This window comes from Notolepis coatsorum (genome assembly GCF_963971535.1).
Source record: "Notolepis coatsorum genome assembly, chromosome: 14".
NCBI classification, from domain to species: Eukaryota; Metazoa; Chordata; class Actinopteri; order Aulopiformes; family Paralepididae; genus Notolepis; species Notolepis coatsorum.
The window spans coordinates 48220036-48234630 of NC_140178.1; the positions used below are offsets into that span (position 1 = coordinate 48220036).

The 14595-nt window shown below is 45.9% G+C and overlaps 1 protein-coding gene across 1 annotated transcript in view; it reads left to right on the forward strand.

Moving 5' to 3' along the window:
- chadla (chondroadherin-like a) overlaps window positions 1-14595 on the forward strand; it is a gene marked incomplete at both ends in the record, with an annotated part of 32947 nt that overhangs the window by 10376 nt on the left and 7976 nt on the right. Inside the window, 2 exons of the mRNA XM_084329099.1 lie at window positions 8438-8583; window positions 9440-9678. Of these exons, the coding sequence (XP_084185225.1) occupies window positions 8438-8583; window positions 9440-9678 (385 nt within the window). The remainder of the gene's footprint in view (window positions 1-8437; window positions 8584-9439; window positions 9679-14595) is intronic.

A 14595-nucleotide genomic window follows, 5' to 3' on the forward strand; every position in this document is an offset into this window, starting at 1 on the left:
TTTAGTTTTTTAGGCCACTGAACTTAGAAGCAGGCCAGGACAGTGTTTCTAGTTGTATTCTAAAATTCTATTCTATTGTATTCTAAAATGTGACTATATGGTTTTATATTAACTTAATAAATAAACAAAAACGAAAAATCTACTTATTTCAACGAACATTTCAAACTAAATAACAGATTATGCACATAAAACGCTGAAAACAACCGAAGCAACAATAGAATTTTAATGAGGCTATTATTATTATCATTATTATTTTGCAACAAGTTAGCCCTCTCATAAATAGCACATATAAATGAATAACTAACTTGAACTAACTTAATAGGATTGAAGTGATATTTGGCTTAAAAAATCGGTCGCCTGGCAAAAAAAAAAAAAAAAAAAAACGGACGATGTGCATTGGGCCGCGGCTCTCTGACGCCTTATTTTCTGGGTCCCGGCCTGAAAAGTTTGGGAACCCCTGGTCTAGCCAGTGGACCTCGGTGCAGCACTGGCATGGCGGTGGAGTTTTCTTCTCTCCTTTCTTCTGGGAGGAGAAGCCTCGTTTGCCTTTCGGGGGCCCTTGATGCTCCTTTGATGTGTTTTCATGTACGGTTGTCAGCACCCTAACGGGCCGCCCCGTTCGGTCGGACTTGTCTCGTCCACTGCGTCCACTGCCTCTCGGCTCTTCCCGCTTGGGGAGGCGGATGTGCCTCATCTCCGACTTCAGGAACTCTGAGAGCTCCATCAGGGTAGACAGTGGCTGTTTGGGGTGGAGACACTCGTGTTCCCGTCGGAACCTCTCTTCCCTTTCCTTTGGAAGCTTCCTGACAAAGCGTTCTATGTTGGAGCCTGCGTAGAGCTCTGTGCGGCCGGCGGCTCCTTGAAACGTCAGCAGGCTCACCAGAGCCTGTACCTTCAAGGAGTATGCGTCCAGGGCCTGGTCGTCCTTTATGTCTGCCATTTCTCCCAGCTCGTGGATCTCATCCAATATGTGGTCCCACGGGCGTCCCCAGCGCTCGTCCAGGGCCTGGATAGACGAAGTATAGGGGATGGGGGAGTATGCGTTGGCAGTGCATATGAGCTTGGCCGCAGGCAGCCTACAGTGCATAGACAGCTCGAGGAACTTCTGTTGCTCGCTGTGGTTGGCGGTGCCCAGGAGGAACTCCAGACACATCCTCATGTCATGGTACTGGCTTCTAGAATTATCTTTGAAGAATGGGATGGCGCTCCCTGGTGGGCGCTGTGGGAGCGGGTCGTACCTAGGGGCCGGTGTAGTTTCCGGCCAACGTTGATGGGATCTGGAGGTTGCTCTGTGTGTGGCGGGTAGCCGCTCACGTTGAGAGGGGGGTGGCACCTCTCCTGGTGCCATATATTCCTCCTGCAGATGAGCCAGACACCCTTCCAGGTCTTCAGAGTCGGCCTTGTCCCCTCTTCGGGGTCGGGGATACCTAGCTGGGTGCTCCTCCCTTTCAGGCTGGCGGCCCTGGGGTGATATATTCCTAGTGGATGCTCTTGATGTTTGCCTGGAGGCAGAGGCCGATTGCAGTTGGGCGGTAGCGAGCCGGGTGTACTCCAAGGCCTGGGCTGCCGCTCTATCGCGCTCCCGCTCCAGTGCTTCCGCGGCTCTTCTCTCTCTGTCGAGCACATCTTGGTGGAGCCGCTCCTCTCTTGCAAGTGCATCTTCGCATGGTTGTTGCATGCATTGGAACGTGAGTTCTGAGCCTGTAATGCTCCCTCTGCTCCGTGATCTGCTGGGGGGCCTACCAGTTCTGTGAGTGTCTAGGAAGAACTCTCCCGGTTGGAAGTGATTGAAGTCCTGCCCGCCGCGTGGCTCCACGCTGTCTTGATATCCTTTCCAGGTTGCGAGTCGGTTTCAGTGGAGTCACGATCCTCTTCTTGATCAGACTCATCTTGGTTGGCGGTATTCAGTGGCGGGAAAGTAGTTATGTCTTTACTACACAGGACTGCCACCTCGTGTCTCTTCTTGTCTTCAGGCAGCTGGGGGGTGTCAGTTGGGTCTGACTCTGTTCTCATAGTCTGATCTAACTGCGGTGTGGCAGCAGCACCCTCTACTGGCTGGGGTGTGCCTGCCGTCTGGGTTGTAAGGTCCCCTACTGTCCGGTCAGCTGATGGGTTTAGCACATGCTGATTGCTCTCCGAACTAGGGCTACTGGGTGTACCCAAGACACAGTCATCTGGTCGGGAGGGTAATCTACGCTCTCTAGGAGCACGTGTCTTCCCTTCAGGGAGGGGGGGGGGGACCTCTTGAACCTGCCTCGCTCTTTCGAGATATCCTATCTGGTTAGATCCGGCTCGAAGGACCAAATTGTGCTGGAGCTTAAAGGACTGTATATAAATTTCACCTTAGGGGGTTGGTCGGATGCCTTAACTGCTAAACTAATTGTACCAAATTACACAACTGAGTAAATAACTTAAAATGGAGTCACTTAGACTAGAAAGAGCGAGGAAACTGTTTGAATCATAATGCCATTTTTATATAAACAAATGGGGGGAAAAACATACATACAAATATTATTATTACTTTATACAATTCCTAATTAAATACTATAGCTAAATTTAGATGGGCGCCCAAATGGTTCTATTAAAGTGTTCTGGCCAACGTTGCCGCGGTTACCGTTGCAGCAGAGGAACAATTCCCTCTGCAGGACGAGAGAGGTGGAGAGAGTTAGTAATCCTGGTGGTGAGAAAGAACCCGGATGGGTTCTGTAGCGAGGAGTAGTCGACCGCTGCGTGGTGATGAAGGCGGGAAGACACTGCCCGGTCCGATAGCGCTACCAGTCTGCTCCTGCAGACCAGATGCTCCGCTGTGGTGTATCCGAGTGTCTCCCTCTGCTCAGTAGTGAGCATGCAGATAGCCAGACTAAAGACACGCTGGTCGCCTCTGTTCAACAGGCTAGTGCTAGTGGCTACTGTGCTAGCAAATGACTGGTTGTGTGCCTTTTACAGAATCCCTTCGGCACAGACCCTAGCTAAATGTCCTCCGGTCTGTGCTATATATCGTCTGATATGTCCAGTACAGAGCAGCTAGCAACGCATGAGCATCGGGCTACGTTAGATATTAGCTCCGAGCTAGCTAGCTTATGCTAACTGCTAACGATAATGGGAAATACTATAGTTAGCTGTAATCCGCTAATCCCTGACCTTTACTAAACATCTAACTATAACTGAGCTCTCACATATTTAACAGGTCTAATGAACTTAGAGGGGGAAATCTTAGGTCTATTTCTACCTAACTGCAGACCCTTCAGCACAGTGGTTGCTCTTCACAAAAACGTGGTGTTCTATTTATTTTAGAACCAAGAGAGCAAGGGTAAATTACAAGTACCAAAACAAAAGCAAAGGCACAGCCGAGCTGACCAAAAACAAAAGCAAAGGCACAGCCGAGCTGGCACTAGAGAGACACGCGAACTGATGCACGAAAAAACAAAGAGCATAAAAAACGGAATACTAATAACACTTACTAAGGGGGCTTTCTCACTTAACATTCGGGGTCGAATCACAGCCCGATCGCACCAGAAAAGGGTGTGTCCGTCCTACTGAGAACGCTCCCCCGCGTCCCCGGGGACGCTGATTCGCTCCAAACCTGGACCGCTGAAATAGGTGGTTCCGGGTGCGCGCCAGTGGGAGCGGGGGGCGTGGTGTGCAATGCTTGTACCCAGGGATGCAGTGGTGGGTGGACGGGGTACCACGCCGTCCTAGTAGTTCGCTGAGCAGAAGTACGCGCACACAAAAATGCATTCACAATTGTCACTGGACTTGTCGCGCCGTGCGCCAAGTACCCGGCGGCCGGCACTTATCTATCACCTATAGACTTTGCATAATAATAGGATACCGATAGCATAACAAAGAACGAGAAGAGCCAACCCAAAATACAAGCCTGTACCAATTGGTGGGGGTTTACTTGAGCTGTGGAACCTCTCACTATGTGACAATGGTCCCGACTGGAAGGATCAAGGATGAGGCATTAAGTTGTGCTTCAGAAGGAAACTGTCCTTCTGTAAACTAAGTTACATTGTTAATTTAGTTTGTATTTACTTTTCTAGTTTAAGTTCATTCAATTAAAGAAATTGTAACTACAATTACATTTAAAACATTGTTTGTTTTTCAACCATATCTGGTGACAATATAATTTCTTTATATATTGAAGGCTACATCCTGCTACCTTTTTCAGCTTCTCTATTTCAAGGCAATATTTACAAAAACTAAACTAAAACTAGTAATTTCCTATACAAACATGTTTACTACTATTTATTCTGCATAATAATAATCTGTTCTGTGCGCATGCGCGCGCTCGTGCACGTGGCGTCCGGGCAGTTCCCATATTACGACTGCACCACTGCTTGTACCAAAACACGGGAGAGGCTTCTGTATCAACGGGAGCATGTCTATGTTCCCCGGGTCCTATGTTCCCCGGGTTCTATGTTCCCTGCTTTGATTGATTGATAGATTGAAAATTTTAGACCACCAGCCCTGATTCCAAACTCTAACCTTAACCAGTTTGAACGAGGGCCTAAGCTTAACCGTTCGAAACAAGCCGGACATTAATAATTAATAAAATAATAAAAATGTATAAAATGTTCAATCTATTAATCAATCAAAGCGGGGAACATAGAACCCGGGGAACATAGGACCCGGGGAACATAGGGATGATCCCATATCAACTTGCTGACACACACAACGTCATTACTGTAATGCTTTCATGCTTGCTTGAATTTTGGGCAGATAAAAACATACAGCAACAACTGGACAATACCCACAAAAACTATATTTATGGGCAATTTGGCGAGTTCAGAGAACTTCAGAGACCTCAACCATACAAGCATGTTATGCCTCACGGCTCAGTGGATGAAAACATGAAGCCACGTTACAAGCACAAGACTTCCTAGCCCCTTCCGTGACTGCGATGTGCAAGCCAGGGGCTTTTGAATATGCAGTCACTCGCAGCTCCATAGTAGCCAGGCTAATTTGGACCAAACACTGCTTAAAAGCTCGGGGTGGGTCCGAAATATATCAGATATAAAGCCCCTGGCTTGCACATCGCAGTCACGGAAGGGGCTAAAGACTTCCCTGGCTCGCATTAGGCCTGGCAACTTTTTTTTGCCATTGCTATGTCTACTATACATTGGTTTCTTGTTCGAATGCATTTATTTCTATAGACCAGTGGTGCCCAACCAGTCGGCCGTGATCGACCGGTAGATCAATGACATGCAATATAATTGATGTGAGCAATGTTAGCTGCTAACTAGTAATAAATAGGCTAAGCTGCGTTAACCCTGGAAAACGCTCAAAGCGGACTCCACGACACCAGTTCCATTCGTGAGAAAAGGGGGTGGGTTATATTGACAAGGCTTGACAACAGAGGTTCAAATATAACTTATAACATATTTATTGGTTATTTGTTTCTTTATATCAGCATCCAGTTTCCACCACTGTGTGTTAAAACTCTTCCTGTGTTGACGTTAGAGCGTGACATCATCACCACGCTTACACGCTCAAAACGCAAACCGTAAACAGAACCCGGACTGCAGTGTGTACGCAAACTAGAGGGGGGAGAGGGAGGGGGGAAGTTCGCACCCAAGGACGGAACGAGGACGGAACAGAGCTGATTCGACCCCGAATGGCAGTGAGGAAGCCCCCTAAGACTCAATACAGACAGCAGGGCAAGGAAGACAACAGCAGACATGACAGGTACGGGAACACGGATGTATGACGCCACAAAGGAGTGAGGACAGACCCACACTTAAATACACAACTAATTATAATTGACAACACCTGGCACAGCCAGTCCAAAACACAGAAACAATTAAACACCAAACTAGACATAAAAGCAATATCACAACAACAACCAAGCAATATCACAAACAACCAGACAGGAGGAATGACAATTAAACAAGGGAAGAAAAAGCCCAGGACAAATACATGAAGAAATTAACTCAATTACTTTTATGAAACACAAAATGGTGGCCTGCACCATCTGGCGGTGCCCACTAGATGGCGCCATGAGACCACTGGTGGGAGGTAGGAGACCACTGTTCACCTTGTGACCAAAGTTCACATTGTCCTCCCTGGAACCGTTACAGATGGGTGAGTGGACAAATTGATGGAAGGATGGATTGATGGATGCACTGTGCAGTGTGCACATTCACGCAGACACTTATTGTGTACAGACATGTATGTAAACACTATAGTACTATACAAATGTTTTGTAAACACACACATACATACATAAAGTACATACATACATGCATACATACATACATACAGGCATGAGAACTAAACACACCATTTGCCACTAACACACTAACTCTTGATGAATTGAAAATGGAGGACCCTTATGTAAACAAGACAAAAGTCTTTTTGTACCCATTCTGCAATCTGTTAATAAAGTTTTCAATCAATCAATCAAACACTGACATGACACACTGAATGCAGCACAGACTTACCCACAACCAAATTCACACATGACTTCTGCATACTAAGACAATTACAAGACATAGGTACATACACACGGACACAGAGTGTACCGGACACACCACATCAGTAAATGTGTTTGTTTGACAATATGATATTATATCAGTCTAACTACTTCCAGGACCTGACTATTATATCCATCTAACTGTACTTCCAGGACCTGACAATATATTATATCCGTCTAACTGTACTTCCAGGACCTGACAATATATTATATCAGTCTAATTGTACTTCCAGGACCTCACAATATATGATATCAGTCTAACTGTACTTCCAGGACCTGACAATATATTAGAAAGATCAATCTAATTGTACTTCCAGGACCTCACAATATATTATATCAGTCTAACTGTACTTCCAGTACCTGACCATATGATATTATATCAGTCTAACTGTACTTCCAGGACCTGACAGTATGATATTATATCAGTCTAATTGTACTTCCAGGACCTGACAATATATTATATCAGTCTAATTGTACTTCCAGGACCTCACAATATATTATATCAGTCTAACTGTACTTCCAGTACCTGACCATATGATATTATATCAGTCTAACTGTACTTCCAGGACCTGACAGTATGACTAACTGTACTTCCAGTACCTGACCATATGATTGATTGATTGATTGATTGAAAACTTTATTAACAGATTGCAGAATGGGTACAATACAGTACAGCTCAATTTCCCATTTTCAATTCATCAGGACATATATGACATACATGACATACAGATAGACAGTACTGCTACATCTATACATTTATGACATACCAGATTTGCAAATACAGTACTGTTTGTGATACAAAAAGAGTCCAGAAAAGAGAGTATATACATTTGACGTAAAAACTGTACATTGGGGGAGGTTGGGTAGGTGGGGTGGGGTTGGGTGGGTGGGGGGGCTGTACATTGGAGGTGGTTGGGTGGGGGGGGGGTTGGGTAGGAGGTAGGTACAGTAGGAGGTAGGTAGGGGTGGGTGGGGAACACTGTACAACTAAGCAAAACTGTACATTGGAATATTGACAAAACCATACTTGGTAATTTACTGTACATTGGAGGGGGTTGGGTTAGGACATTTACAGGGGCCAGTTTCGAATTGCAGTCTCCCGTAGGTGTTCTTTGAGAGTGTTTTTGAAAGTGGGTAGTGATTCACATTCCTTTACAGCTTTGGGTAGGGCGTTCCACATTGATGTGGCATAATTGCGAAACGTGTAGTCCCTTGTTTGAGCCGAATTTGGGTGATATTATATCAGTCTGTACTTCCAGTACCTGACCATATGATATTATATCAGTCTAACTGCTAAATGCAGCCATGTACTTCCAGGACCTGACAGTATGATATTATATCAGTCTAACTGTACTTCCAGGGCCTGACAGTATGATATTATATCAGTCTAACTGTACTTCCAGGGCCTGACAGTATGATATTATATCAGTCTAACTGTACTTCCAGGGCCTGACAGTATGATATTATATCAGTCTAACTGTACTTCCAGGGCCTGACAGTATGATATTATATCAGTCTAACTGTACTTCCAGGGCCTGACAGTATGATATTATATCAGTCTAACTGTACTTCCAGGGCCTGACAGTATGATATTATATCAGTCTAACTGTACTTCCAGGGCCTGACAGTATGATATTATATCAGTCTAACTGTACTTCCAGGGCCTGACAGTATGATATTATATCAGTCTAACTGTACTTCCAGGGCCTGACAGTATGATATTATATCAGTCTAACTGTACTTCCAGGGCCTGACAGTATGATATTATATCAGTCTAACTGTACTTCCAGGGCCTGACAGTATGATATTATATCAGTCTAACTGTACTTCCAGGGCCTGACAGTATGATATTATATCAGTCTAACTGTACTTCCAGGGCCTGACAGTATGATATTATATCAGTCTAACTGTACTTCCAGGGCCTGACAGTATGATATTATATCAGTCTAACTGTACTTCCAGGGCCTGCAGAACATCAAGTGGCTGCGCCTCGGCCACAACGCTCTCAACAACTTGGCCTTAGAGGCCTTTGCTGGTATGTTCACCCTCAACCGCCTCAGTCTGGACCACAACGAGCTGCAGTTCTTCCCCACTCAGACAATGACCAGGTAGGATATCAGTTCTAACCCCACAGACAATGGGCAGGTAGGATATGAGTTCTAACCCCACTCAGACAATGACCAGGTAGGATATCAGTTCTAACCCCACTCAGACTATAGGACATCAGCTCTAACCCCACTCAGACTATAGGGTATCAGTTCTAACCCCACTCAGGCTATAGGACATCAGCTCTAACCCCACTCAGACTATAGGGTATCAGTTCTAACCCCACTCAGGCTATACAGTAGGTAGGATATCAGCTCTAACCCCACTCACAGACTATAGGATATCAGCTCTAACCCCACTCAGGCTATAGGTAGGATATCAGTTATAACCCCACTCAGACTATAGGTAGGATATCAACTCTAAACCCACACAGACTATAAGTAGGATATCAGCTCTAACTCCTCAGACTATAGGATATCAGTTATAACCCCACACAGACTATAGGTAGGATATCAGCTCTAACTCCTCAAACTATAGGATATCAGTTCTAACCCCACTCAGATTATAGGTAGGATATCAGATCTAACTCCTCAGACTATAGGATATCAGTTCTAACCCCACTCAGATTATAGGTAGGATATCAGTTCTAACCACACTCTGACAATGACGAGGTAGGATATCAGTTCTAACTCCTCAGACTATAGGATATCAGTTCTAACCCCACTCAGACTATAGGTATGATATCAGTTCTAACCCCACTCAGACTATAGGTATGATATCAGTTCTAACCCCACTCAGACTATAGGTATGATATCAGTTCTAACCACACTCTGACAATGACGAGGTAGGATATCACTACTCTGCACTATATTTATCTATAATTCATGTTTTCACTTTCTTTCTCTTCCTTCTGTCAAGACTTTCAGAAGTTACCCGCTTAGACCTGAGCTTCAACCCCATGACCTACCTGGGGGAGGAGTCAGTCTCCATGGCCAAACTGACCCACCTCTACCTGGATCACATGTCCCTCCAAGACTTCTCAGACTCAGCCCTGTTCCAGGTCCCGCTCCTCTCACACCTTGATCTCAGCCACAACCAACTGCACTACCTGGAACCCCTCTCAGGCCCCAAGGAGCTGGCCATTCTCAATCTCACAGGTAAACTTGGGTTTGTAAAAAAATAAATAATAATAATAATTGTTTTAAATAAAATAAAACGTACTATATGTTCATAATCCATGTAAAAAATCCTTAAAATTACAAATAGGTATTTTCTAGCTGGATGCTCCCCTAGTTGTACTGTTTGTTTGAAATGTGTGCTTACTGCCAGAAGGGGGGCTATGTGAGACTGTTGTTCATTGACTATAGCTCAGCATTCAACACCATAGTCCCCACCAGACTGGTGGACAAGCTGATCGAGCTGGGTCTGAGCTCCGCTCTGAGCGCCTGGATATTGGACTTTCTGAGTGAAAGGCCCCAGGCGGTCAGGGTGGGGGGTCAGACCTCCAACACCATCACCCTGAGCATCGGGTCCCCCCAGGGCTGTGTCCTGAGCCCCCTGCTGTATTCACTATACACACATGATTGTGTGGCCAAGTTCAGCTCCAACTCCATAGTGAAGTTTGCGGACGACACAGTGGTGGTGGGGCTGATCTCTGACAACGACGAGAAGGCCTACCGGGAGGAGGTTGAGGTACTGGAACGCTGGTGTCAGGAAAACAGCCTGCTCCTGAACATTGGTAAAACCAAGGAGCTGATCGTGGATTTTAGGAGAACACAGCAGGGGACACACACACCACTGAGGATAAACGGGGCTACCGTGGACAGGCCATCAGAGTCTTGAACACTGAACTCTCCACACACAAGCACACATGAGCACACACACAACACACACACTGTATACGCTCACACACTAGCAGTCACTTTAGCATGAACACACACACACACACATGCTGCACACGCTCACACTCAACGGTCACTTTACACAATGAAAGGTCACTTTAAAAACAAGAACGGGAGTGGTTCTTGTATAGTAAACAGATGGATATAGCAAGCTAGCATAAGGACACATAGTATAACTGTAGATTGTATAGTATAGCATTGTATAGTAGTGTACATAAGACCCAGTGCCTCATCCGTACTATCGCAGGACCTTAGCATGTCTTACCATGCTTTTTGTAAACTTTATGTACATATACCTGTTATGTCTTATTCTTATTACTTGTATTATTGCACAAATGTCTTATTCTCATCCTATTCTTATTATTGTATTATTGCACAATCGTTGCGGGCAAGACCCCCCGCATTTCACTGTATGCTTGTATGCCGTGACAAATAAAACTCTTGACTTGACTTGACTTTACTTGACTTGACTTATATCAGGATATTGGTATCAGAGAATGTTCCCTGTCCTAATATTGTCTTAATCACTTTTGTCCAATGATAGACCCCAGACTAAGAGTTTATAATGTACAGTAAAAGTAATGGATGGGATCGGTACTTGGTATCGGCTAATACTGTATTTAAAACGTAGGACTCAGAATCTGTATCAACAATGGGAAAGTGGTATCAGTGCACCTCCATTTGTGTGAGAGTGGGTTTTAAGCAGAGCCCAATTGCTGAACACAGGAGAGGAGAATGGAGCGTTTCAAGGGGTTTTAATGGTATTCCCAAGCAGGCAAGAATTACATCCAGAAATGTACAACAGGTATGAATAGGGGGATAACGGGGGCAGGCGCACTCCAGTGCCACTGCAGACGGAAGACACGGTTTCGTGTTTGAGAGAGGGAGCTGGAACTCCTTGGTAAGCTCCAGGGGGGTCCAGACAGGAACACGCTGGCACGGAGGTCCTGGGCACAAGAGAGGGAAGTTAGTACAGGGATGATCACACAGGGATGCCTAGCAGGTCTTCAGACTGAGGCGTCATACCTAGGTAATGATACTAACACCACCACGACTTCTGGTCAGCATCGTCCGGTTGAAGTAGGGTCCTCATCATTAGGGGATGGGATACAGCTGTGAGGAGTGAGGTGCCTGACAGCGTGTGAATCAGGGGATGAAGTGCAGCTGGGTTGAGTGACGGGAGGTGAAGGGATGCTGACCATATAAGGGCGTGAGGCTTCCATGGTGGAAGGAAGGGAGGATGAAGAGGAGTGCATGGTGGGAGGAAGGGAGGATGAAGAGGAGTGCGTGGTGGATGGAAGGGAGGATGAAGAGGAGTGCGTGGTGAATGTGAGGGGAGAAGGAGGGGGAGTGAAGTACGCTCTCTCCGTGATTATGACAATTTGGTAGGGATGTTTCCTCATCAAGTCCTGATTCCAATCACACAAGTACACACCTCAAGTACATTAAAGTTATTAAACCAGGCGGCTGATTGGCGCAGTGGGCAAGGCGCTCGCCACTAACGCAGGATACGCTGGGTTCGAGCCCAGCTCTTGGCGTTGCTACTGGCTGGCTGGTCGTTCATACTAACACAATTGGCAAGTGTTAGAGGGTGGGAAAGCCGGTGGGTGGGGATTTGACGTTGTGGACAGCGACTCCTACAGGTCGGTTTGGTGACGCCGGTGCGGCGGAAGCAGGAAGTAGCGGGGGCAGCGTGAGCCTCCCACGCGTTACTCCTCGCCACTGAGAGTTTGAGCTGCTGCGGTGAAAAGATGCGACAGGCTGCCTCCTCGTGTACCGGAGGGGACGCGTAAATCCTTTCGGCAACTGGCTTGTCCTTCCACGTTCCCATTTGGCGCTCTGATTGGCCAGGTCATGTGACATGAGCGCCAATCGTGGGACGGCAAGTTTTTGCACGGTTAAGCTTAGGCACTCTTTCGAAGTTGGTTAAGGTTAGAGTTTGTCTTAGAGCGTGACGGCAAGTTCTTTCGACGGTTAAGTTTAGGCACTCTTTCGAAGTTGGTTAAGGTTAGAGTTTGTCTTAGAGCATGGCGATAGAACGCCAGGTAGTTTGCAGGCTGTTCGACGCGGAAATGGGCAAAGACGCTATTGGGCGCACATGTCACATGACCTGGCCAATCAGAGCGCCAAACGGGAACGCGGAAGGACAAGCCAGTTGCCGAAAGGATACACGCGGAGGGGACACGTGATGCAAGGCTTCTGTCCTCACTACAACCGACCAGTGGGAGGCATAGTCTAGCAACGTTCAAGACATGGGAGGGAAGAATTGGATAATACGAAATTGGGATGGGAGAAAAATAGAAAATGGGGAGAAAAAGTGGATACAAAAAAAAATTATTAAACCAGTTACCAGTCCAATGTAAGATATACATGGTTTCACTGGAATTATGTTGCTAGGGAACAGTTTGTACCTAAGTGTATTTCCTATCAGTTATTGCATTAGCAAACAGGAAATCAACTTTGGTCCTTTTAGAATGTTATTTTTGTCACTTTGAAACAGTCTATACTTAGCAATAGAATAGTTTTCCTTTAACTCATTGGACGCCACGCATTAGCCTCATCCTGTAGTAGCTACCGCCATCGCTGTAAACGGTGGGAGTCGCTCACCTTGTTTGCAGGGCTATAACTATTTAAATATCATAGCTATATATGCAATACTATGGCCCATTTGACATCGAGTATCTATCGTTCAAAAAAGGAATATTTTTCCATTCTCATTTTATGCCGTGGTGAAAATAAGTATGGTTTTAGAGTGGTCTGGGATCATTCCTGGGAGGCTAGTAATAGCCTGCGACGCATATTATACTTAATCCATTGTCATTTCGTCCCTATACACGCTACAATAAAAAATTCAAATGCATATGATCTGTATAGTATGTTCCATCATGCATGGATGAAATTAATTGATTGTCAATAACGGCATTCGTTAGTACAACAGCATACGCTGATCAGAGCAATGGCAATGAATGAAAAAAATGCACAACCAAGCTGAAATTGACGTTAAAGGAAAACTCCAACATTTTGGGAAATTCGCTTATTTGGCATCTACCCTGGAGTTAGACAAGAAGATACATACCCTTTTTCTTCTCTGTGCATGCAGTAGGAGTAGGAAGACATGCACCGTTAGCCTAGCTTAGCGTCAGTCACTGGAAGTAGGTTCCTCCATTAGCCTAGTTCCAAACGTCTTCCTACTCCTACTGCATGCACAGAGAAGAAAAAGGTATGCATCTTCTTGTTTTTTTTTATCTACTTTTTCTCCCATTTTCTATTTTTCTCCCATCCCAATTTCGTATTGTCCAATTCTACCCTCCCCTGTCTCGAACGTTGTTAGGCCATGCCTCCCACAAGCCGGCTGCAATGTGGATGAAGCCTTGCATCACGTGTCCCCTCCAGTACACGAGGAGGCAGCCGTCCCATCTTTTCACCTGCACAGCGCGATCTCTCAGTGGCGAGGGTCTGCGTGGGAGGGACACGCCGCCCTCGTCGCTTTCTGATTCTGCTGTGCAGGCGCACCAACCGACCTGTAGGAGTCGCTGTCCACAACGTCCGATCCCCACCCACCAGCTTCCCACCCCCTAATACTGCCAATTGTATTAGTATGAACGACCAGCCAAGCTGGTAGCAATGCCGAGAGCTGGGCTCGAACCCAGCATCTCCTGCATTAGTGGCGAGCACCTTGCCCACTGCGCTACTTAGCCGCCCCGGTATGCATCTTCTTGTCTAACTCTAGGGTTCCCAAAATGTTGGAGTGTTAAGATACATACATTTTTCTTCTCTGTGCATGCAGTAGGAGTAGGAAGACGCGCATCGTTAGCCTAGCTTAGCGTCAGTCACTGGAAGTAGGTTCCTCTATTAGCCTAGTTCCCAACGTCTTCCTACTCCTACTGCATGCACAGAGAAGAAAAAGGTATGTATCTTCTTGTCTAACTCCAGGGTAGATGGCAAATAAGCTAATTTCCCAAAATGTTGGAGTTTTCCTTTAAATTGCTCTTACCTGTGGCCGATGATATTCCAAAAAGAATATTCCAATTATTTGATTGCCATCTGCTAGATCGTATGTCCATTTGGCCCACGCCATAACCCCCCACAGCATAATGAATCCGGCGTCCCGAAAGCGATTCAATGCGATCGGGTGAATATCTTGATCCACGTTACAAGAAAACTCCGCCCGGA